This window comes from Corythoichthys intestinalis, chromosome 16, assembly GCF_030265065.1.
Source record: "Corythoichthys intestinalis isolate RoL2023-P3 chromosome 16, ASM3026506v1, whole genome shotgun sequence".
NCBI classification, from domain to species: Eukaryota; Metazoa; Chordata; class Actinopteri; order Syngnathiformes; family Syngnathidae; genus Corythoichthys; species Corythoichthys intestinalis.
This window is the reverse complement of record NC_080410.1, coordinates 53,053,336-53,079,483: the sequence shown is the minus strand read 5'-3', so window position 1 is coordinate 53,079,483 and position 26,148 is coordinate 53,053,336. Positions and strand designations below refer to the sequence as shown.

The window sequence follows — 26,148 nt, the reverse complement described above, 5'->3', positions numbered from 1 at the left end:
ATGCACATTGAGATACTTTGACAAATAATGCTGAGGGAGCAGAGCAGCAGCCTTCTGCCTGCTGTTCTTCTTCTAGTGTGCTTGGCAGTAAACACAGCAAGACAAAAGCTTTTTCAATTTCCAAGGAACAGATTTCTTCTTTCTGCCAGATGTTTTTGGACAGTACATTCTCAGATTCCTGGAAATGGACTCATCAACAGGAAGTCTGCTCATGAGAAAGGGGCGTCTATGTTAAGGTTGATGAAAGGACACACTGTAGCCAAATACCATTGAAGCCTTCTCATAGACCATTTGGGACATCACCACGGCAACTGCATACTTGACAATTGAGACGGTCACAAATCAAGTGTGGAAAAAAAGAGAGCAGATAGGAACACAGCGCTTGAGAGCCAACAGCAGCAGCGGATGCTTTAGACGGAGTCGGCGTGCCGATCACCACACATACTGCGCTCGCTGCAGCTATGGAAGGGAAAACAACATTTTGGGACTTTTGGGGGACCCGAAAGGAGCAAGACGCACTTGCCAGAAGAATCAGTCAGCGGAAGCCCCTACCTTCCCACCTGTAAGTTCTACACGCACAACAATTGAAGCGCCTGCTAAAACATAGGTCTTTTTGATGCACGCTAGCAGACGTGATAACACAAGTCCCATTTACATCGCAATCTTCTAATGCCAACAAAATGGATCGCTGGAAAGCACTTTCGACCGTGGAAGGTCACATGGAAAAGTTGAAATCACACCAAATCGGTCGCCGTGTTTTGCCATCCACAAAATCACTGCTGTAATTCCTGCTCCAGCTGCGTGCCTGGCTTCTCATTTGGATATCATTTTGAGGCCGTAGGTCCATAGGGGCCAGCTCATGGGTCAGGAACCCGCTTACTGGGTAGTCGCCACCGGTCTAAGATGACGCTTTCCTCGTAATAGTCATTTGTTTGACTTCTTTTTCTTGTTAGCCTTCAACACAAGGGTGGATTTGACTTAGTGAAAGTAAACGTGATAATAGTCAATAAAAATCACACACAATATTGAAACCCTGTGGATATAATGATGTCATTTCTCACCCTGAATGGGCCGCAAGCAACTTTGTATTGGAAAAATTGTGCCCGTTGGACCAATTAAATTTTTTTTTTTTTTTAATAATTTTTTTTAAAAAAAACACCCTAAAGGATGTACTCTTTTTCCAAACAGGGGCAAGTTGCTTGGCAACAGCGCTGTGAGGGCGCAGCTGGGCAAAAGCGAGATGGTGGCCCTACTGCCCCCCGTGGGTACGGAGGTCTTCCGGAAATTGACGAGAGCGTCGCTGGAGGAGATCCGTGAAATAGAAGGAAAGGAGGACAAGATCCTGGTAGGCTTGCTTGCGCTATCCTAACCGAGCGAGCCTCGTTACGTGAACAAAGTCATGACGCCTGGCCAAAGGCCAAATGTCTTTCCGAGCATGTGCAACAGAGCAGCCCGTTTGCCGTCCATGTCATCTCCTGACACAGATCTGAAACAGATGAGTAAGCATACACTCAAGAACCAATATGGTCCTGGTTCACATGGTTTCCGTTAAAATGCAGTGGTGACTCCGCGTGTTTGTATTGTGCCATCGCCATGCTCGTATCTAAAGACTTTCTCTAATCCTCTTGCTTATTTGAATGGATGCAAATGCATCAGGATCACTTTAGGCCTCCGCAAAAATGCACTCGTGGTTTGGCAGCTTGCTTTGGACGAGTTAGACCTCCATGTAAACCCTCGTTTTTCTTTCAGGAAGTTGCGCAAATTTAAGGCCCCGGGGGTCGCCGCTTTGGGTCCCAATGATATCAGATTCACAGCTCTATTTCGCAATGCGAATACTAAGCATGTGGCTCTCTTTCTGCATTACACAAATCCTGTTTGGCCTCTGCTTCCAGAAGAAAACTCGTTTCACTTGAAAACTCGATGGTTAGGGTGAGGCGAGTCGTCGCCACTTCCAGGAGAGCGAGACTCATGAAATGGGTGTCCGGAGAGACGCTGCCTGTCACGGCCACTGTTACGCGCACGTCTTGTGCCACTATTCTGAGCGAGCAATGATAGATTTTGAGTATATAAAAATACAGGGTGATTCAAAAAGAATGTGCCAAGAGGCATTTGTTCATTTTTAAATCATTGAAATAGACTGAATCCATTCAAATTAATCAACAACTGAATAAGACTTAAAATATAGAATTTAAAGTCTTTTTAAAAAATTAAAGGTCATGTCGGCTTGATGTTGTCCGTGCCGCTGGTGGTGGTCACATTGAGCACTTGTAATAGTGTTGTATCGGTCGTGAACAATTCGTTCAAATTGTTTGGGTGAACGAGACCGAACTAATCACGTTCTGCATTGATTCGTTCGATGAAGTTGGGGCCTGTTAGCTGCGTGGGAGGGCGTTAAGCGGCAGCGTCTTCTGACATCGCACACGACCAATCAGACGCCAGCCTCATCGCGGGCAGGGGAGGAAGCGGAAACAGAATCAGGGCGTCTGTCACTCACTTCCACGTGTGGCCAATAAGCAGCCAGCGTGCACGCAGGCGGCAAGATTGAGATATGTCACTTCGGTCCTCCGACTCCTGACCGAGCGTGTTGCTAACTAGACTTGCCAGTCACGCAGTGAATGAGCCAAAAAATGAAAGGAAATGACTGTCACATATTTGTTCATGTGGAGCCAATCATATGTTGCTCAAACAGACAAAAACACCACGCAAACCTGCAGACCGCATGATTTAGTGTACTACTTTTCTCGACAGACTTGGGACTACATATGACGACATACTATCAAGTTTACAGCAGTATAAAAGTCTTTCGCTAGTCGCAGGCTAGCAAAAGCTGAGCAGCGGACACGTCACGGCAGAGCATGGGGGAGAGAGCTGTCAATCTATGGAGGCTTCATGGCAGCGATATTTACCTCATCTGTGCACAGGAAAATGAATATTTAGTAGTGGTGTCAAGAATAATCGATGCGGCGATGCATCCCGATGCGGGGCATGGACGATTCGATTCGATGCGGGCAACAAGCCGAATCGATTCAGCGCATTTTAAAATATATAAGTACGTTCAAAAATCTTCCCTGCGCAATTCCGGTGATGCAATGGATTTGGTTTCCCCATTTGTATTATTATTGTCATGTTTCATTTTTTACACACTGCATAACTCTGGTCAAGTTTCCCACCAACCTCATAGAAGCCAAAATGTCTCCAGATGTCAGCTTTCAATGTCTTAGGTGCATCAAGAATCTTTCTTGCTCCCTCTTTCTCCGCTTCAGCCATTGTTATGTTATGTCCCCTCTGTTAGAGGTTAGATCTTGTGCCCGAGTTCGGGCCCAAAATGTTAAGCATTCACGTTCGGGTCGGGCCGGGCCGCCCCGCGCAGGGCTAATAATTTTTTTTTTTTTTAAATGGGATAAAACCGAGAGCAGGCTCTCTGTATTATGCATTTGCTTGTGTACTCACATGAAGCAGTGGCGCCGCCCGCTTTTTCTTCTTCTCCTCCGCTGTGGCGCTTGCGATTCGTTACAAAAGACACTTTTATTTATGCACACAAAGGCAACACAAATGTGATCCTTTTGAATCCTCTCCTCTGTGTGTCGCAAACTTTTTTTTTTTAATATATATATCTATATATATATATATTAAACTTTCCCAGCGTTATTTCGTTGTGTAAATGATTTTATAATGATCACAAAAATATGTAGACTATTTAAACATTAAGAAAATTTGCGGGTTTTTTTCTGCCAACTGAGAATTCGTAACGAAAGACACTTTTATTTATGCACACAAAGGCAACACAAATGTGATCCTTTTGAATCCTCTCCTCTGTGTGTCTGCAAACTCGTTTTTTTTTTTTTTTTTATATTAAAGTTTCCCAGCGTTATTTCGTTGTGTAAATGATTTTATAATGATCACAAAAATACGTAGACTATTTAAACATTAAGAAAACTTGCGGGTTTTTTTCTGCCAACTGAGAATTCGTTACGGAAGACACTTTTTCATGCACACAAAGGCAACCCAAATGTGATCCTTTTAAATCTTCTCCTCTGTGTGTCTGCAAAATCGTTTTTTTTTTTTTATATTAAACTTTCCCAGCGTTATTTCGTTGTGCAAATGCTTCTATAATGATCACAAAAATATGTAGACTATTTAAACATTAAGAAACATGCGTTTTTTTCTGCCATATCGAAGAAATGAAAATAAATTGCTGCTGCTGCGGGGGGGGGGGGGGTTCTTCGCGTCACTCCAAGCCGGGTCGGGCTTCAATACCAGCGGGCCGTGTCGGGTCGGGCTGGATTTTTTAGGCCCCATCTAACCTCTACTATCTCTCTGCTCTCTCAATTGCAAAAAAAAAAAGATATTTCCTCATGTTGAAACATTGTTATGGCTGCTAAAATGCTGCTGCACTTCATTTTAATTCATTATTTTTTATTGTTATGTGGTAGTTACTGATTGCATTTCTAAGTTGATTGCACATATATAGTGGGCAAGGCCAACATTTTACTTTTGTTCTACATTGCAATTTAGTTGGATGTTTTGTTTGCAACTGAACTGATCCCTGGATTGATATTGCGATAAAGATGCGGCTGCACTACAATATTTTCTTTGTCGCTTCCTTTAATATTTACTTGAATATTTTTATCGATGGGTTGTTGTGACTAAAATACAATGACTGTTATTACTGATTTTGCACAGGAGTTCAGATGTTGCACTGTGTGAAAGGCTGCTACTGGGGGGAGCCCTGGTCTCATTCAAAGCACCAATTAAATGCTGTGATATGTTTTTTTAAAATATATATCTAAAGTATTTTCATTTGACTTCAACCAGGAGTGACACAAGAGCCAATAAAAAGTTGTTTAATGTCTGACCGCTTGTGTTGCCTCATGATTCACGAAAAATATGCTTTGCTTTAGAATTTTAATGCATCCCAGGCTTCAAGGCATCGCGATGCATTGCCGAATCGAACCGAGTCGAATGGTGACCCTCTGAATCGAATCGAATCGAATCGTGGCCCTCCGAATCGTAATCGAATCGAATCGTGAGGGCAGTACCGATGCACACCTCTAATATTTAGTATAATCACCATAATACTGATTTGCATTTAAACAGTATATACATGTCCTTTTTTTCCCAAGTGTTTTTTTTTTTTTTTTCGTGTCAGAGCGTGTGGGGTGTTGGTTGGTTTGACAAATTATGTCCATCATGTGCTACTCAAGCGCCCAAAAACAACGCACGCGGGCACGGGAGATCTCGCAATATTTCTACATTTTCCTTCAATTCAATTTTTTTCAATTCAATTCAATTTTATTTGTATAGCCCTCAATCACAACAGAAGTCTCAAAGGGCTTTACAGAGGCAATATGATACACAATTAGAAATGCAGCAACAAAGATGAACAGTTACAGTTCAAGTCCTGGGTATCCCCTATCCTTAAGACCCTCCATGCCGGCAAGGAAACACTCCAAAAACTCCAGAGTCAATTGGGAGAAAAATGAGAAACCTTGGGGAGTACCACAGTCAGGAGAGATCCACTCCCTTCACGAACTAATGAGAGTAGAAAGGCGACATCGTAAAGAGCAATTATTTCTCGTCAGCATTTGACGAACTGAGATGAGGGGGCGACGGGAACTGACCGGATTATTTTATTTATTAATACCAGTGCAAAAATTCAATACGATTATCTTTATACTGATTTGCAATGAAACTGTCTAATATCAAAATGTAGTATTGTTTTCATTTCAAAGCAACACATTTGACAACTAGCTATTTACACTTTAGTTTTAACAATAGTTACCAAAAATAATAGTGATGAGCATAAAAACAAAAACACAACAGAGTGTGAGGTAAATATGTGTTGGTCGTTCCATATTTAGAAATTAAACTTTCGATTTATTTTTATTTTCGTGGCTGGTAGCAGCAGCATTGTATATGTGATCAAGATCATGCTAAAGAAAGTCCGTGCGCCCCTGACCCCAAACCCCCACTCCCCCCACAAAAGGAAAATGTTTAACCGTGTCCTAAATTGAAATGCAAGCATGAGCCATGACTTTGGTCCCATAGAAATACGTCAGACGACGCGGAAGTTCTCCCTCGCTTTTGCAGCAGCGGGAGGGAGGGAGGGAGGGAGGGAGACGAGGCTCGGAAAGCAGAATGATATCGTCTGTCACTCATTTCTGAAACTACGACGAGTGGTCAATGAGGAGCCTGTGTGCAAGAGAGGGAGGGACCAAGCAATGTCACTTCCCGTTCAGTTATACTGCGAAGCCGTCTTTGGTGATTCCTTCGGCAACGTCACTTCCCGTTCACTAACCGAACGATTCATTTGGGCGGGGAGGGGGATGAGGGGGGGCGAACGATTCGTTGAACGATTTGTTTGAATGAGTTTTCTTTCTGAACAAACTAGAATGGATTCGTTTCCTCAAGTGAACGATAGCTCCCGTCACTGACTTGTAAAGCATGAAATAAAAACTTGAAGTTATATACAACTTCTATATACACTTGTAGCCAGCTAGTTTTTGGGGTTTTTTTTTTAATGTACCGCAATGGTTTTGGCACATTCTTTTTGAATCACCCTGTATATTAAGCCAATAATTACAGATTTTGAGCAAGGAAAAATATAATGAGCAAAAAAAAAAAACAATCTACTCTGTGCTCCAGAATTGTCTTTGCATGTTAGTTTTAGCCACTCAATTCCCCCCCTCCTGCTCTCGCTCAATCTCTCAACCCCTGAGCTCGCCAGTTGGGGTTCAAGTGCGCTCAGTTTGGCACACACGTTCCAAGTGTTCCACAAAGCCAACCAATCAGAGAGCTGGCGGAAGTACAACGATTGGCTGTTTGCCGTCCAGTTAGATCACTTGTTTACATTCACCCAGAAAAGGCAAGAGAGACTGACTTGGACGGGAGAAAGATGACTTCTTTGAAGACAGTATTTAATATTATGATTATTTTCTCATGTTTTAGAACTTGTTCTATTGCTTCCTTCCCAAAGAAGTCATCCTTCTCCTGTCCAAGTCAGTCTCCTTTGCCTTTTCCAGGTGAATGTAGCACTTTTATTTATTTTTGCTCAATGTTATTTTCTGTGCTCCAAAATTATTATTCCTCACTCAATATAGTATTTTTATGAACTCAAAAGCTATCGTTGCTCGCCCAGAATAGTTGCACAAATATATCACCATAGACGTGCGTATAACAGTCGCCTCCAGGAAATGGCGACAATTTGACAGTCCAAAAAGTCGCAAAAGTGGAAGTCATCCGCCTGTGTGACTTGAGGTACCACGCGGTTGGTATTTAACCGTGAAGGAGTTTCTAAGCCAAAAAAAAAAAAAAAACTGCAAAGTTACTGGTCGCGCTTCTTCAAGTAGAAGAAAAAAATACTCGCACTAGCTCCAATTTTAGTTGCAAAACGTGACCATTTGGTCGCTCTGTCCTGGGAGCCATCATTGATTATACTATCTAACCAGGATGGGTTTTTCTTTTTACTGCCTACGTTTTAATTGGATGAGTGAATTACCTATGCTATGTTGATTGGACACTCCAAATTGCCCGAGCGTTAAGAAAAATTTGCCTCGTCAATGACACAAACTTGCCTTTAATGCCCAAGTGAATGACGGTTATTGAAGACTCCAATTGCCTTTGAAGTTGCAGAAACTGAAATACAATCAATCCTCGCGTAGGCATAACGAGCGCCGTGTTTTTGCCGCCTGATTGTCTAATTGAACGATTGACAGGTAGCGGAAAAACTGCGGAAGCCAAGTGGGGACTTGGAGAGTGGGAAGCCCCTCCCGTTCATCTTCGGGGAGCCGGCCCCCGAATTTGTCAACATCCCTCTGGAGGAGCTGGATCCCTTCTACCAATCGCAGAAGGTCTCTGTGAGGAGCGCCTCAGTCGTCCCCAAGTGGCTTTGTCCACGTCTGACCTTTGAACTTATCTTGTCTCGACAGACATTCGTTGTTTTGGATAGAGAAAAGATTTTGCACAGATTCAATGCCGATTCCGCTTGTTGCCTGCTAACGCCTTTCAATTTGATGAGGACCACCGCCATTAGGATAGTCCTCCACTCATATCCTTGGTGAAACACATGCAACATTTACACATCTAGCAATTGCAGCAGTAGTTTAAGATTTTGACACCAGATAGCAATCCCGAAAAAGTCATTTTGCTCTGCAAGCACCAGTTGAGTGAGCACCGTTGAAATACATGAGGGTACTAGGCCCACCAAAATATCCATCCAAAAAACGCAGTGAGATTCTAGTCACCGTTTTTCCAAATGTCCCTGGTGATCGATCTAACAAACCTGCCTTATTTATCTATACCTGATGTTTCAGTGACATGATGATCACCGTTTGCAAAGCACTTCCTCAAAAAATTGTACCAGTTGAGCACATCGGTTTAGATCAGCTAGTATGATGCTAGCATGATGATTAAATATCTAGGCTGTTGAAGGGAATAGGTAGCGTTCTTGCACACGCCATATAATTGTCTAACACATTCATCTAACTATAGTTTAGGCAGACTTCACTCCCTGCCCTTGGACACAGTAAAGTGAATGACCTTATCAGGGCTCATGAGGGGGAAATGGAAAAATGGTATCGTTTCTCATAGGCACCGTCTAGCTGTTTGCATTACTCTAACACACGTCATATAATTAATCAGGGTATATTATCATTTCTCATATTTACTGTAGGACTGTACTATTTTTTTTTGTAAGTTCCAGTGAGTACTGCATTTTATTTTGTCTGTCAGGCATAGCAAGGACACTTCATTCAGGCCTTTTACTACATTGTAGATCAAGATACCATCTTTTTGTAAATGATTGTTGAATATGATGAAAAGTTGAATCACCAGATTTTGGGGGGTTGGGCTTGACCCGAGACTAGTTTACAGATGGAATACCGCAAGAAATGTAATGTTGCAAGAAAAAAATATCCAAAGTAAACAACAATCAGATCATTATTTTACATGAAAAGCATGAAAGATTTTAGGAGACTCATTTGGCGTGAATGTCGGTGGGACTGCTTGTTTGGGCCCTGCGATTGCCTGATTAACAACATCATACGCTCAACTGGAGGGAGCCGGCTTACAACCGGTTGCAATTCGTACCACACTATGAGGGAGCCATCTACAATTATGTATGGATATGCATATCATCGTGTGAGTGTATTATACAGATAGCAATAAAGATTGCTTGTCCACGTCCGTCTTAATGGTTTTGTTCCTTAACAAATTCCACATTTTTCCGTGCCTTTATCCTGCTGACAGTTTTGACCAATTGTGTGTTCCTTACAATGGCCCAGCTGCCGGAGTGGAGCAAGTTCCTTAAGTGAGTTCAAGACCAAATTTTCACTTGTCAGCACATTGCGCGCGTGTGTCCGTCTGCCCCTGGAGCCCGGAAGTCCTCGGGGGGGGGCAGTGTGCCGATAAAGCAACGACATCAAGAAAGGCTTTTGTTTCGTTGAACAGATACGCTTTTATCGCCATCTACACACTTGAGGCGCTGGTCAAACTTGCCGCTCGAGGATTCTGCGTCGGTCGCTTCACCTTCCTCTGGGATCCGTGCAACTGGTTGGACTTGATGGTCATCTGCACGGCGTAATGCACATCCGCTCCGTAGCACTTGCCGTTGTGGTCATGATGACAACTGTATCAGCAAGATGGCGGGCTGTTGCTCCATTGTTTAGATATCTGACAGAAATAGTGGCTGCACCCAGTCTCTCTGCTTTTCAAGTACTTCCAGCATTAAAGATCATCACAGCAATACCAGGTACATGCTTGTTCGTGTGAGCGTGCGTGCACAGATGCAAGCAAACGTTTGGGTTTTTTTTTTGTCCACCCACGTCAGGTTTGAAGAGGACCCTCGGTGAGCTCCTGCAATCCATGAAGAAGATGGGCCACGTCGTGGCGCTGAGCCTGGTCACCCTCGGCGTCCTGGCCACGCTCGCGCTGCACAACTTCATGGGCTTCTTGAGGCAAAAGTGTGTGCTGATGGCACCTAGCAACCACTCGTTGGAAGGGTTAGATTATCAAGAACATATCAACAACCCCGGTGTGAACCAGATTCATGATTTGGCTCCATCACACATTTGATTGCGCCTCTTGAATGTGATGTGCGTGTCTTTCCGACAGCCCACTATTATTATCTACCCGAAGACGTCGATGCTCTACTGTGCGGAAACCGCTCCGATGCCGGGTACGTAGCCACGGAACTCTGGCACGCAGTCCCACACTAACTGAGACTAACCGACTAACCGAGACACGCTGACGTTGAACTCTTTAGGATCTGTCCTGAGGGTTACACGTGTCTGAGGGCGGGGCGGAACCCAAATTACGGCTACACGGGCTACGATTCCTTCGGTTGGGCTTTCCTTGCTTTGTTCCGATTGGCGACTCAGGACTTTTGGGAGAACCTTTACCAACTGGTCAGCAAAGATCCGTTTCCAGATGACGTCCGCGCTCATACCTGCGTGTGACACTCGCTCCGCTCCGCCGGTTTGTCTCCGCAGGTGTTGCGCTCAGCCGGTAAATGGTACACCGTCTACTTCGTTGTCGACCTGGCGCTCGGCTCCTTTTGCCTCGGCGGCCTGATTGTGGCCACGCTCGCCGCGGTGTCCGTGGAGCGAAAGTGGGCCCGGATGGCCGAGGACGATCGGAAGGACAAAGAGTTTGTGCGCATATCCCAATTGCTGAAGAAGAAAGAAGAGCAGGTCAGATGACCTGCTACCTAATGTCATGTTCTGGAGACAGTTCAACTGATATGACTCTTTGTGCTTGTGTGTAGGAGGCTGGCAGCATTTGCCTCACTGAGATGCAGCATTCGTCAGCAGCCGAGGAAGGTGTTGTTACTCGTACGCAAACATGCAGTATGCAACACCACCTTGAGCGGGCAAAAAATAAAGATGGGTCCAGTGTTGGATAATGTGCACTGCACTACTCCCTGGTGTTGAAGTTTGCTCTATTTTCAGAACGTGAGGATGTGCAAAAGCCACGTTTAGCGTGCTGCTCCATTTTCACCGACATCTTCCTCAAGTGGTCCTGCTGCAGCCGTTGCTGGGCAAAACGCCATCTTTGCCGTTTTGTCAACGACCCCTTCTTTGATCTTGCCATTGTGATCTGCATTGTGCTTAACACCATTTTCATGGCAATGGAACATTTTCCTCTAACGCAACAGTTTTACGACCAGCTCAGCTTAGCAGGACTGGTCAGTATTTACTCCGTTCTCTAGTAGTTGTCTGTGTGTCTGGCAGGGATCGTGGTGGGGGTAAAGGGACTAACCTCTCACACACGCATGCGTGTGTCACCAGTAACTGTTTGTATGGCCAGGATCAAAACAAAAATAATTTTTTAAAAAAAACATAGAAACTTCATCAGCAGAATGTACTTGGATAAAACTTAACTGTACTCTCCTGCTGATTACTACAGAGAGAAAATAGTACCCAATTTGCTTTTTTCCATGTAAAAAGTCGAGGGTTTATCCATTTAGTTATACAACTTGTCTTGTGTATACTTTTCCCAAATACTTTTTTACTTGTACTTGAGTACATTTTTTAGATGACTACTTTCACTTGAGTACCATTTTGAAGTATCGCGACTCTTACTTGAGTCAAATTTTGGTCTACTCTACCGACGACAACTCATCAACACCAAAGACCGCCATATCAGTCAATTTTATTGGTAAATACATCATTCTTCAATGACGTCAATGCTAATGACAGTCGTATGCGTCAATTTCACACGACCGGTCCCATTTCAACAGCCGCGCATCCACGCGAGCTCAAAACACGATTGTCTAATTTATAGAAACAAATGTGTGCTGTGACATTCTAAGAAACGAGGGTGCGCACTGTGATTGTGTAGAACTTCAACACATACAAAAATGAGTGAATCAAACATAAGCGGTCAACAGAAAATTGGCACGCAACCCAAACCTTCACATGTAGTCAAAGGTGATATTAATTAGGTGACAGTGTGACATTCTCACACACACTCCTACTCATGAACCCTTTGCAATACCAAGACAAGTAGTGCTCCAATTCCTGCCTCTAACAATGATTAAGGCTGCTCAGATGGACGGTCGGCGCTCCGGGGCTTTCTTTTTGAAAAATGCCTAGATTCAAAATCAAGGTCTGGAGCAACTCTTAACCTCTCACCCTCTCACTGGCCCCCTCCCCTCCCACAGGTCTTTACAATAATTTTTACAGGAGAGGTGGCCCTCAAACTTCTTGCCATGGGTCCGTATTGCTACTTCCAGGTGACCACTTTACTTTTCCACAATTGAATTAACGATCACAAATCTAATGCACACGTCACAATTGCAGGTTGCCTGGAACATCTTTGACAGCGTCATTGTCGCACTTACTCTGCTTGAGTTCGGACTGCCAGACATGTATATGGTGAGCGCTCTTGGACGAGTAAGATTCATCCGTCGAATCGATCCAATTTCCCTCGGGCACAATAACGCCTCCACCTGTATTGGCTTTCCAGTTCAGTGTGTTGAGAGTTTTTAGGTTGGCCAGGTGGTGGCCTTCCTTCAACGCTTTGTTAAAGTTCATCGCAAAGTTGTTGGGGGCAGCGAGGCACTCGGCTCTGCTTCTGGCCGTCATCACCCTCACCTTGGCTGCTGCCGGGATGCGGCTCTTTGGAAAAAACTACAAAGACTACGTGTGTCGCATCTCCCAAGATTGCCGGCTTCCTCGCTGGCACATGAGCGATTTCTTCCACGCCGCCTTCTTAGTCTTCCGAGCACTTTGCGGGGAATGGATCGAGACAATGTGGGATTGCATGGAGGTCGCGGGTCAGCCCGCGTGCCTCGCCTTCTACGCGGTGGTGGTGGTCGTCGGACGGCTGGCGGTAAGGAAACGACTGGGCTGAGCGACTCTTTTAGATTGGATTTGTTCGATCTTGTCCTCATCTCTGCGCAGGTGTTGAATTTGTTCCTGGCCTTGTTGATGAATGGAGATCATCGGCCGACTTCACAAGGAGAAGGACAGAACAATCTGAAGACGGCCTGTAACCGGATCTGCGGGGCTATGATTAGGCTAAAGTCCCGGGTCCGGGAGTGTACAGGCAAGAAGACGGGACGGAAAACCCTGTCGAAAATCCGTCTAAATCCTCCCGGTAGGCGGTGGCTGGCTTCCGCCTCCACGGTCCGTCGTATAACTAAATGTCATTTTCAGTCACGGGACTTAAGAGCGATGACGCCGGCCAGAAGGAGTTTTTGGCACTTACTTTTGTAAGTTCAGAAACGGCCGGATCCGAGTTGGAGGACCTTGGCCGTCATCAAGTCTACACTGGTACCTTGCAAACATCTGGAAATGAAGATGACAGCCAGGAAAAGGATTTGCATGTAATCCACTCGGCTCGGCTGTCCATATGAAAACTGTAAAAGCATACATACCTTGTAGGAGTCAACAAACTGTGTGTCTTGCTTCGCTAGAACGGGGAGTCGTCTGCGCACGCGCCAAAACCCGATGGCAGAAACGTACCCGTCGAGTGCTTCGGTGACCGTACGAACTCGCGTACCCACGAAGGCCCGAGTTTCAAAACAGGACCCAATTACATCTGTGGCGGGCCCGCGTGTGTGTTTTCAGAGTGTTACGAGTGCTGCCCGATCCTTAACATGGACTCCTGTCCGGCCGGACTCCGGATCTGGACCAATGTGAGGAAAGCGTGCCTCTCCGTGGTTGAAAACAAATACTTCCGAGCTTTCGTTACACTCGTTATCCTGATGAGCAGTGCAACTCTGGCAAGTACCTGTCCTTTTTGGGATAACACTTATGGCGCGATTGCAACATTGTTGTGTAGATACGTTGCCCATTGAAAACATGTCGGGACAACAGGCCATCGAAGACGTCTACCTAGAGAAGCGATTGCTAATCAGGAGCATTTTGGAGTACGCCGACCTGGTGTTCACGTGCGTCTTTGTGCTGGAGATGTTTCTGAAGTGGTTCGCCGATGGATTGAAAAAGTACTTTACTGACGCTTGGTGCCTGCTGGACTTCCTCATTGTGCTTGTAAGCCACTTACATATTGGGTAGTTACATGTTACTCATTCATCTTAGAAATAATCATGCCTTACATTACTCCATGAAGAAAGTAATCATATAGATGATTATTATTTCTAATCTCAGGTGTTGATATTGCCTTTTGTTCAAAGAAGGTCTGTTGTGAATGGTCGTATTCTGACGTTACTGTGTGGTCGGTGTAAATAAGTTCATTATGAGAGCAACGCTGGTTGGTCTAATCACCGTCAATGGGACCAAACAGCATCATGACACAGCCAACATGACAGCATAGGCGAGATCATTTTTGTATCATTGGAGTCTGTCCTAAACAATGAATAACTCTCACGTTTGAAAAGTAGCGATCGTCCCGAAAAAGCTCCTTCTTGCTTGATAAGACACGACAAAGCAAAGATAGAATCAAATGCTTGCTATCATCTACCAGATCTCTCTGCTTTCCACGGTTCCCACCTTGCTGGGAGTTCCCCAAACGCCGGCCGTACAGTCCTTGAGAACTCTCAGACCTTTGAGGGTCTTGTCTCGCTTTGAAGGCTTGAAGGTGAGCAAAAGCTAAACGTCCAGCCGCCCGCCCGCCCTCACCGACTCGCCCGTTGACAAGTTTACTCGTCCGCAACGCAGGTGGTGACGACAACGCTCATTGGCGCTATCCCGTTCATCTTGGACGTGCTGCTCGCCTGTCTGACACTCTGGTTGATATTCAGCATTACGGGAGTGAGGATGTTCGCTGGAAAGTTTATGTACTGCTACAACGGCACGTCCGAAGAGTACTTTTCCGCTACGGACGTCGACAACAGGACGGAGTGTCTTGTGCTGATAGAGCAAAACTTCACCGAAGTCCGCTGGAAGAATACCATCATGAATTTTGATAATGTGGCGATCGGTTACCTGTCACTTCTCCAAGTGGTCAGTTTGAAGTCTACTCCATCATACACTGTCATTATAATACTGTATGACCAATTTGATTTCCAAAAAAGAGGACACTCGGCCCGGCCTTGAGCTACTTAGATTTGACTTTGTTCACTCAAAGATGCCTTATCACTTCAATATATTTAAAGTGTGCTTCCTCCATCTGGATAGAAAAATTGTTTTAAATATATACACAAAAAAATAATATTAATAATAGCTATATAAACAAAGACCCACATGCAAATTTGCAGAGGTTACCTAAGAGGCTTAGTTATTCCTAAATTATACATGCAAAAAAAAAACAAAAAAAAAAACAATGGAATTAAATAGCAACAATGGTTTTAGTGATTTTTTTTTTTTTTTAAAAGCTTTCTTTTCGTTTCTTACTGTACAAATAAATATTCTGAACCCATGTTCTAAATAATAAGTCTTCTGTAGAAAATCCAGCTTTAACAAAAAGCTCATAGTTATTCCCAATCAATAATTATTTCATTCAGTGTTCTAGATTGTACCCAAACAGTAACCGAAATAAACTGACAAACAGTTCCACCAGCATGTTTCCAAACGCAAAACTACAGATCCCATAATGCCTAGCGCGACCTACCTCATTGACAGCAAGCACTTGTAGCCGAGGCAAAAATCAAGTTTGCAATCATCGGCGGCGTAACGATGCGACAACAAACGGGATTTTACAGATCACACCAGTACAACGCTCTGACAGAAGCTGCCGAAAGGCTAGTTCAGCAAGTGTACATACCGATAGCCTATGATGGTATAGCCTCCGCAATAGTATGCTTGCAACTGACGGTTCAGACCTACAGCACACATAAAAACCAGGGCTGTCAAACGATTCCAATTTTTAATCGAGTTAATTACAGCTTCAAAAATAATTAATCGTAATTCATCGCAATTCAAACCATCTATAAAATATGCCATATTTTTCTGTAAATTATTGTTGGAATGGAAAGATAAGACACAAGATGGATATATACATTCAACTTACGGTACATAAGTACTGTATTTTTTTATTATAACAATAAATCAACAAGATGGCATTAACTTTATTAACATTCTTCTTTATTGTTCTTTATTAACAATCCATGGATAGAACGACTTGTAGTTCTTAAAAGAGAAATGTTAGTACAAGTTTTATATTAAAACCCCTCTTCATGTTTTCGTGTTAATAAAATTTCAATCAAAAATTAAACTAGTAGCCCGCCGTTGTATATGTCAATAATTACACAATGCTCATGGATGCGGAAGCCCATAAAATCAGTCGCACCCAAGCGCCAGCAGAGGGCGACAAAACTCCAAAAAACACAAGTAACAAGTGAACATTGCACTGTGCTGTCATTTTAATGTGTTTGAGCGGGGCATGTGCGTTAATTGCGTCAAATATTTTAATGTGATTAAGTTAAAAAATTCATTACCGCCCGTTAACGCAATAATTTTTGACAGCCCTAATAAAAACAAAAGAGCTAGACTGACAAAAAGATTTTCATGATTGATTGATTAATGACTTTTTTTTTTTTTTAATCAGGCAACCTTTAAAGGCTGGATGGATATAATATATGCAGCGACAGACTCCAAACAGGTAAGTAGTGCTCCTTTACCACTCCTGGTACAATAACCTGAATGAATGAGAACATGTCCAGGAGTAATAACTGCTTATAGAACCTAAAAGTTGACATTGCTATTTTCAAGCGGCAAGCAACATTTTATGAATATAGCGACTAAAGAAAAAGTTTGAAAACTTCCGGAACAAATGTCTGGACGATATTAGGAAATTTAAATCGCGATATTTGAACAAAGGTTCATATGCTCTAACCCTAACCCTACAAAGAATAAAAACTTGTTAATATTCTCTGAACTAATCAGGAATGCAAAACGTCTTCTGGAATAACAAAAATAAATAAAAATGGGGGTAAACCTCTGCCATTTTTTCTCTCCCCGCCAAACAGGTGTCTTCGGTGGTTATTGACTAACAAACTGTTGGCACAGATCACGTATCTCTACTTGGTCAAGGGCATCTTGGTGCACATGGCAAATATCTACATGATTTAGGTGCTGCTGGGACATAGTAGATCTTATCCAAATTTTCAGTCTTTTTAGGACACTAAAGCCTCGTTGAGCTTCAGCTGAAGCTATAGGGACGACCATCAAAAATCGAACTAATGTCTTAACCTCATTGAATAAGACTTTTACTTCACTGGGCATTCCCCTGAGAATCTCTGCTGATTCACTAGCAATTTTCATGGGAGAAAGTCATTTCTCAAAATGGGGGCATTCATTCCTCTTCGCTTCATATAAAGGAAATTTACAGTGGGTGTTTTTGTTTTTCTTCAGGGTACTACTTAACCTATAAGCGGAACTACATCTAAGCTTACATTGTCCTTGACTGTAAAAGTAATACACTGCTTTAACTGTCTGTTTCTTTGACCTCCCTGATTTTCAAACTTAATGTGCCTCAGTGGGTTTAGCAATTAGGAAAAAAGCTAAATCAGGATGAATAAAACTTTTGAGTTAGCTGGGATAGGCTCCAGCACTTCCGCGACCCTCGTGAGGAAAAAGCTGCATGGAAAATGGATGGACCTCGATTATGACTCATGTACTGTATGATTATCTTAAAAAAGGTCTGCATAGGCTGCAAATAAAGACATTCTTAAATAAATCATGTAGAGAATCATAATAAATAATGAAATGCACTAATAAGTATTTTGTTTCAAAAATGTAAAGTCACAACCGCTCTAGCTTTCTTACCTTCTAAACCAGGCCATTTACTAAAAGAAAAGCGCCAGCATTTTTTTCGTTTTTGACTGTCAACACTTTCCGGTGAAACATGGATGGTGATATGACCAAGGGCGTGGGTTTGCATAGGGACGGTAGGGACAAAACACTACCAACTTGTCAGTATGCTCAATTTGTCCCCACCAACTTTTAAGCGACTTTATTTGCATTACATAATGTGTTCAGTTACATAGGTCATCATGATCATCATCTTGTAATGATAGAATTGAGTGTACCATTATTAAATGAACTATTTTCCTTATGTTCAGACCAGAGGTTGCGCTAGACTTTTTCGGCGTCTGTCATTTTGACTGACGGGGTCCTAAAAATCCGCTCATAATCTATTTTTACCCGTCACTTAAATTTTTTAAATGATGATAATGACATTGTGGTGACCCTTTGTTTGGCATAATTCACCTTCCGTACTTGTGTGTCCATTTGGCCGAGCGCGTTACCGGCTACGACACGGTCATGTGACAGAGACATTTAAGAGCCGCGCGCGTTCCGGCTTGAATAGAGAGTTCACAGAGAGCAGCAGAGCTACAGCGGCTGGACACAGCAATTCCAGCTAACAAGACTCTTAACATTGCATACCGCTTCAACGTATTCAATATTATTTAGTTTTCATACATTTGAAATGAATATTCTGTCCGAACAAGCTTAACAGAGAATCCACACCGTGCCATCACACATCAAGCAGATGAATATGTAACTTTTTCTCCGCAGTGACAAAAACAGCTGACTGTGGCCCCTGTAGGTAGGCTACATATGGAACAATGAAATTAACAGTTCACATGCTGTGGCCTGAACGCAGTCTCACACTTTCCTCCTGGTGCGCAAGGACTTGAATTGCGTGCCCGCTTGTGCAGTCCCTCTTTTTTCAACACCATCGTCGTTTGGGGGCTTTTTGAAGAAACTTCGGACACTCAGTTGCCTTGACATTTTTCAGAGTAAGGCCAACGACGTCATGCATCAAGAGAGACAATAGCTAATTAATATGCTCACTCGCCACCCTGTGGTCTGGGGTGTGAATTGCAACCTGTCAAAATGACAGATGGACTTCAGTTTTTTCCGTCACCGTTTTAAAAAATAGGTCAACGACGGAAAATATTCGGTTAACGCGACCCCTGGTTCAGACTTACATTTAGCCCTCCCTTTTTCAGTTGCCGAATGTGCCGCTCCATTTTTTTTCCTCCATCAAACGCACGTTTGATTGGCTGATGACTTGACCCCCAACACTCACACGTACAGAATGACGTTACGTGTCGAAACGCAGCCCCCTTCGAAGAGGAGGGATATTAGAAGGGTTTTTTTCGGCCAAAGGCCACTTTATGTAAATTGAATTTCATTTGTGAAGGTGGGAAACACACCACTAATTTTGCTACTGAAAGTCCGACCTGCATCAGAGTTGGCATGGCGGTCTGTCTTGAAGGACAAATGGCAAGGCAAGGCAAATTTATTTATATAGCACAATTCAACACAAGGCAATTTAAAGTGCTTTACATCACATGAAGATCCTAAAAATCGCATGAAATCAATAGAAAGTAAAAACAAAGACAATCGAAACTGGAAATAAAAAACATAAAAATGACATTTAATCACGAAAAAAAATACGGCTACTACTAATAATAATTGAAATCAGCAATGGAGATAAAGCACTAGAGGAATAGAAAGCAAATAGATTGAAATATATAGGCAGTTATGGATATGCTGTGCTAGACAAAAGGGTTTTTAGCCCTGATTTAAAGGAGCTAACAGTTAGCTCATGATTGAAAATAAGCTCTCGCTCACAACTCCTACTTTTAGGTTCACCGATTGACTAGTCTCGCACAATTTTTGACATCAGCCCTCGCTTGTGCCGTCTGTCTCTATGGGCTCTGATTGGCTAATTCAGTGCTTCTCAATTATTTTCTGTTACGCCCCCCCAAGGAAGATGTAAATGTTTCGCGCCCCCCCCCCCCCCCAACTCTCTGCCGCCACTGTAAATAGTATCATTCGTCTATATTACTATTATAAGTACGCCTCAGCCTAACATTGTGTCCTTTTTTTTCTATTAAAGAAAAAAAGTAACATAGATCAACTTATAATAAAGTATAACTTTTTTAACAGTGTGTTGCTTGTAACAGAAAAGACTTAATGCGCATCAATTTGCCTGAAGTTAAAAAAAAAAAAAAAAAGTCACATCCAAACTGTAAAAATACACTCAAGGTACATTTTTGACCATTTGATACTGAAAAATAAAATGTAATAAAATCAGTAAATAATAACAAATTCAAATTGATTAGAAACATTTACTCTTCAGGACAACATGCCAAAAAATTTGACCGAAAAAAAAAACTGAATAGAAGGGGGGGGAAAGGTCTCTGGACAGAAGGAAAGTTTTTATTTTCGCTGATTCACCACAGTGCTCACTGGTTTACTGATATAACACTGACAAAGCGGGACGATTGTGACAATTGGCAATATTCGGCACATTTTCGCTGAAAAACAATCAAGCGGTTTATCAATGAGATTGAGGTCTAATGTCTTTAAGTGGCGTCTTAACTGATTTGGCTTCTCCGCTATAATCATTTTTAGACTCAGTAAACAGTGGTCTTTCCTCATTTCCCACTATATTAAAAGTCAAAGGCAAACGGCCCGAAAAAAGCGCATTCTCGGCGGCCGAGGGAGAACCGTAGGTGAGGGCGGTGGTCGTGACGATCCCAAGCCGAAAACGGCACTTCTCGGCCGGACACGTGAGAAAGACAGCGGGTCGCTGCGTGAGTCCAGCTCTGCATGAGTCTCTTCCGTGTGCTCTTGCTTACTTCAAAAATACTGCACGCACTTTGAAAATGAGAGCGCCACTGCCACCCACGGAGTGGATGTGCAAGTACACTTTATTCTAGTACGGCAAAAAAAAAAAAAAAGCATGTTCCCCGAGGTCACTCGCGCCCCCCCTGGCATCGCTCTGCGCCCCCCTGGGGGGGCGCGCCCCACCATTTGAGAAGTACTGGGCTAATTGTAAATAATGTAGATACACACTGTATTTACATAAATATACGTATATCTGTATTTACATAAATATATATGTCTGTTCATTTCACATTGTCACACATAATCGTCCAATAACACTGTGTTCTGACTACTGTTTTGATTACAAGGGGTAGCGTTTTGCTCAAGGCTGTTGATCAAATGAGGGGAGTGAGCTACTGCTACCAGCCCTGTTCTTGATTTGCCTTTTTTTTCTCCACTGGTTGTGTGAATGACAAATATAAACTGTAGGAACTTGAAGGTCAGGGTAGATCTTCTTGGGAGCGCCTCGCGGTGCGTGGTTCGGGGACATTTGCCCCGGTCGACCAGCTTTTCTCTTTTCTTCCCTCCCTAATAGTACACTCGGTGTTTTCTTTTTGCTCCTGAATAGTGTGTCGTCGTCATCTCCTGTTTGTTAAGAAAATAAAAGACCCCGAAACCTAACCATAAAAAAATAAGAATAATCCACTTTTCCTTCAATAGTAATAAATAATAATCGTGTTGCGTATAAATTCTTTTGATTTTTTAATAGTTACAGTACTGTATATTTACAGGCATAAGATGGGGCTTACATTTGTAAGCGTTCTCTTTAATGTGTTCAGTCAGTCAGGTGAAATAGGCACTTTGAACATGACGGCATGTTTATTTGGGTGACAGTAGTCAAATCCGACATTAACAGAAGCTAAAATGTGTGTGTTTCCGCGCTCGCACTCAGATTGAAAGGCAGCCCGAGTACGAGGCCAATGTGTACAAGTCCCTCTACTTTGTGATTTTTATCATCTTTGGATCCTTCGTCACTTTCAACTTCCTAATCGGCGCCATCATCGAATACCTCAAGCAGCGCAAAGCCAAGATAGGTTCAAGAGTTACTTCTTTCTCGTCAGCTTGTACTCATTTAAGGGGATTTCTTATGCCATTTACCTAGGAGGAACAGGTCTTTTCATGACGACGTACCAGATGAAATGCTACAATTCCATCAAGCGCTTTAGGCCTAAGCAGAACTGGAGTTCTGTTCCCAGACCGCAAGTCAGTCCGACTCCTACTCGTCTGTTTGCTGACCATCTTTAGAGTTTGAAGCATTCTTCTGACCCTTGTCGTCCTCGTCTCCCCTCAGAATAAAATTCAGGCGCTGCTTTTTGACCTGGTGACCAAAGCCTCCTTTGACATCTTCTTCATGGTGTTCGCTTGCCTTCAAGTGATCCTTTTGGCAGTGGAAACATCAGAGGACAGCATTCAGAAGGATGATATTCTACACTGGATGCACTTTGTCATCATCGTCATCTTCACAGTAGAGTGTGTCCTGAAGATCGCGGCGCTCCGAAAGCACTACTTTACATTTGGATGGAACATCTTTGACTTTGTGCTGGTCATCCTCTTCATTGTGGGTGAGTCGGCCGATCGTATATGAATATCAAATGTATACTCTTGCAGATGTAGTATTTTTTTCAAGCCTACTTTATAGGCTGACGAGCCGGAGCTCGGAGTCATTCACGAGTCGTCAAAATCAAGGCGATGAGCAGACATTGAACAGAGGAAGAGTATCCAGACTGACCGGCGCCTGCCTGGGTTGAAGTCACTAGTGACGTTGTTTACCGCCATTTGTCCTTTGAGTCTTAGGTTTGTAGCTGTAGAAACACTGATGGCAATCAGGTACATGAGCAGCGCACATACAGTACTCGTCGGGATTACAATGGTCTCTATAGGCCGAGCACACGCGGAGGGCATAAAGAGTCATTGAGCCATAGAAATAGGGCTCGGGCTCAGCGCAATGACAGCTGCGTGAGTGTCAAATTGATTTGTCCGACCATATCGAGCGATTTGAAGTGCAGTGCTGTGGTACAGCGACAATAGCGCTACAGCGACAGCGCTATGAAATGTCCCTCGCGTCAATAGGCCGGTCCTAATGATGTTACGGCATATTTTTGCCTTTGATTTCTCCTTCAGGACTTTTCCTGGCGGACCTGATGGAAAAGTACTTTGTCCACTCGTCGGCACTCTTCGGCGTGATCCGATTGACTCGCGTCTGCCGAATCCTTCACCTCCTTCGCGTCGCTAAGGGCGTACGAAGACTGATCCTTGTTTTGATGAGGTCCCTTCCGGCGCTCTTAAACATCGGCTTCTTCCTCTTCCTGGTCACCTTCACTTTCTCAGTCTTCGGCATGAAAAACTTTGCTCACGTGAAGAAAGGAGCCATGCTGGACGACATGTTTAACTTTGAGACATTTGCGAACGGCGCGCTGTGCATGTTCGCTATAGGCACGTCGGCCGGGTGGGACGGTTTGCTCTTGCCCCTCATGAGCGTGCCGCCCGACTGCAATCCGTACACGGAACATACGGGAACGTCCATCCGCGGAGACTGCGGCAGGCCGGCGGTGGGCGTCGTCTTCGTCGTCTCCTACATTAGTCTGTCCTTCCTGGTAGTGGTCTGCATGTACGTCGTGGTCCTTTTGGAAAACTTCAAAACGATCGGCGAGGAGAGCGCCGACGAGCTCGCCCGGTCCGACTTCCAGATGTTTGGTGAAACCTGGAAGAAGTTTGACCCGCAGGCGTCCCACTTAATTCACTCCAGGTGAGTTGGCACAGACTCTTCCTCGGGGTAGACGTTGTGGTTTACCTCCAATTTGTTCCGTGTACCATCTCCCCTCTGGGATTTATGGAGCGCGTGTTGGGGGAGATTGTCAACGCATTTGCGTTTTGTTTACAACTACTCCTGCAAAATGTTCCTTCGCAATATCGGGACCGCGTTCTATAATCTGCCGTCTCGTGCGACTGCTACGCCGTGCCTATGAGCTATTGCGCCGGTTCATTCGTTTTACCGCCCTTCAGCCAGCTGTCCGATTTCTGCGACGATCTGAAGGAGCCGCTGCGGATGGCCAAACCGAACGGCGTCAAAGTCGCCGGCATGGATTTGCCGCTGCTCGCAGGGGACAACGTCTACTGCGTGGACCTCCTGGTGGCCCTCGTCATTCAGGTCGCCGTCTCGCATTTAGGCCGGCTTTTCATTGCGCCTGTCTCAAAATTCTGCGCATGTGTACAGGCGCGTGGAATTTCAGGGGAAATGGACAAGACGGCTCTAAAAGCCAGCATGGAAGAGAAGTTCCTGGCTGGTAGCCAAGCCAAAGACGCAGTCAGTTCTCTCTCCGACGCGACTTCCTCGTCACTTCGTCGGTAACGGTGGCTTCATCTTTAACACGTTGTCATCCGCAGAGACACTATGAGCCAATTAGCAGTACTCTGAGAAGGAAGCGGGAAGATGTGGCTGCGGCAGTCATCCAGAAAGCCTACAGGAGACACGCGACGCGGGCCACGGGTCCGACGGGAAAGTCCGGCGCCGACGCATATCCATAGGAAGAGCCGTTGCGCAGCGCTCCGGCGGCGTGCCGTGATGAGCGAACGGAAGCCTCGGTCTTGATGAAGTTAGCCAAAATGTTATTCTGTAGACTTTGATATTAACAGCTGTAATTACGCTAACTAACCTAAATGACAGCATAACAGTCAGCTTTGAAACCACATACTATACAGCAGACCAGTAGTCTCAGTAAAATACTCCAATAAGTTTCCAACTATTTCAGATGAGCATATATTGTAGCATCTATGAGGAAAATGCCAACTTCGAGGTAATACGCACTCAGCAGGAAAACATGACTTTTGTTTTTTTTTTTACCTAGTTATGCTTTTAGTATTTTCTGCAGCTCAGTGTCATGGTCCTGGCCAGTTTTTTTTTTTTTTTTTTTTATATTAGCCGGCCTCCCCGGCTAGCCGGCTCAGGATCCTATCACTTCTCAGCAGGGTTCGTTAACAGGACGGCCAGCTCAAGTGGATACGCGCCATCGAAAGATCACTTCCAAATGACTCCATGCGGAAGGAAAACATATCAGTAGACAGAAGACGAATAATGAACTCAACTCGACATGTTGACATGAGAGCAAAATAGCAAGAGAGCTGACCGTTTGGCAAATCTTTCTCAAACGTTCTCAACCTTTAGTCAAAAAAGCTGAAGATTGGACTAGCTGTACATTTGACAATACAGTGGTACCTCGACACACGATCGCATCGGCACACATCTTTTCGACATCCGACGTAAAATTTGACTCGCCATTTGTTTCTATAGCATGCCCGAAATACGACAATTTACGACAGCGCCGCAGTTTGTTTTCCCGCTAAACGGACGCACGGCGGATTTTTCTTGTGAAAGAAATCAACATATGTTGCAACAATATTAGTGCGGGTGGTGAAAAAAAAAGAAAAATGAAGATGGAAATGATAGGAAAATATGAGTGTGGTGTGCGAGTTAGAAAAGACAGCGATTCATGCCAGGAATCTGACTGAACTACAGCAGTTTTGTAGAGAAGAATTAGTCCTGATCGATGTGCCAGTCAGATCTACAGCTACAGGAAGCATCTGGTTGAAGTTCTTGCTGCCATAGGGCGGGGGGCACAAAATATGAAATGTGATGGTTCACTTAATTTTTCTCCCTTCTGTCATTGTTTGCATACTATCCTCATTAAAATATGAAAACCTATAAATGTTTGGGTGGTTTTAGTTCAAATTTCTTCTGTGTGATTTTGACAAAGCTCAAATCCCATTTGATGGTGATTTTATGCAGAAATGTGAGAAACTCTAAAAGGTTCAGCTACTTTTTCATACCACTGTATATAAGGAAAGCATATTCACTGCAAATATATACACTTTACATGCAAAAACACAGACACATATACAGTGGGGCAATTGTACAAGTTCTCTTACTTGAAAAGATTAGAGCGGCCTGTAATTGTCAAAATGGGTAAACCTCAACCATGAGAGACAGAATGTGAGAATTTTTTTTTTTTTCCATTTATTTCCAAATTAGAGTGGAAAGTAAGTATTTGGTCACCTACAAACAAGCAAGATTTCTGTTGGTCAAAGAGGTCTAACTTCTTCTAATGAGGTCTAACGAGGCTCCACTATTTACCTGTATTAATGGCACCTGTTTAACTTATTATCGGTATAAAAAGACACCTGTCCCCAATCTCAGTCAGTTACACTCCAAACTCCACTATGGCCAAGACCAAAGAGCTGTCGAAGGACTTCAGAGACAAAATTGTAGACCTGCACCAAGCTGGGAAGACTTCATCTGCAATAGGTACGCTTGGTGTAAAGAAACTGTGGGAGCAATTAGTAGAATGTGGAAGACATACAAGACCACTGGTAATCTCCCTCGATCTGGGGCTCCATGCAAGATCTCACCCCGTGGCATCAAAAATGATAACAAGAATGGTGAGCAAAAATCCCAGAACCACACGGGGGGACCTAGTGAATGACCTACAGAGAGCTGGGACCACAGTAACATGGGCTACTATCAGTAACACAATGGGGACTCAAATCCTGCACTGCCAGACGTGTCCCCCTGCTGAAGAAAGTACACGTCCAGTCCCGTCTGCGGTTCGCTAGAGAGCATTGAGAT

The 26,148-nt window shown here is 43.8% G+C and overlaps 1 protein-coding gene across 5 annotated transcripts; it reads left to right on the top strand.

Moving 5' to 3' along the window:
* The first annotated feature begins 260 nt into the window (after positions 1-260).
* Positions 261-24,990, top strand: LOC130931943 (sodium channel protein type 4 subunit alpha B-like). 5 transcript variants are annotated; one of them, XM_057861191.1, is made up of 31 exons: positions 264-562; positions 1,189-1,345; positions 7,716-7,850; positions 7,929-8,049; positions 9,220-9,307; positions 9,448-9,576; positions 9,666-9,748; positions 9,827-10,030; positions 10,111-10,174; positions 10,262-10,403; positions 10,488-10,688; positions 10,763-10,817; positions 10,947-11,182; positions 12,161-12,232; positions 12,300-12,392; positions 12,466-12,831; positions 12,903-13,098; positions 13,158-13,327; positions 13,418-13,487; positions 13,572-13,721; positions 13,816-13,994; positions 14,428-14,541; positions 14,622-14,906; positions 16,450-16,503; positions 21,421-21,562; positions 21,631-21,731; positions 21,820-22,090; positions 22,650-23,274; positions 23,532-23,676; positions 23,743-23,832; positions 23,913-24,990. In XM_057861191.1, exons 1-31 carry the CDS (start codon positions 462-464, stop codon positions 24,051-24,053), a joined length of 4,980 nt encoding a protein of 1,659 aa, XP_057717174.1. In that variant the 5' UTR covers positions 264-461; the 3' UTR covers positions 24,054-24,990. The 5 variants fall into 5 exon arrangements, 4 of the variants coding, with proteins under 4 accessions (XP_057717174.1, XP_057717175.1, XP_057717173.1 ...); XM_057861192.1 differs by having other exon boundaries at positions 10,763-10,829; positions 12,300-12,374; XM_057861190.1 differs by having other exon boundaries at positions 10,763-10,829.
* The last annotated feature ends 1,158 nt before the right edge of the window (positions 24,991-26,148 follow it).

Excerpts from the sequence above, each read along its gene's own strand:
- LOC130931943 (XM_057861190.1), top strand. The coding sequence starts at position 462 with ATGGAAGGGAAAACAACATTTTGGGACTTTTGGGGGACCCGAAAGGAG. Across the intron at positions 10,175-10,261 it reads GGAAACCGCTCCGATGCCGG|GATCTGTCCTGAGGGTTACA; the intron begins GTACGTAGCCAC and ends TGAACTCTTTAG. Across the intron at positions 10,689-10,762 it reads TGAAGAAGAAAGAAGAGCAG|GAGGCTGGCAGCATTTGCCT; the intron begins GTCAGATGACCT and ends GCTTGTGTGTAG.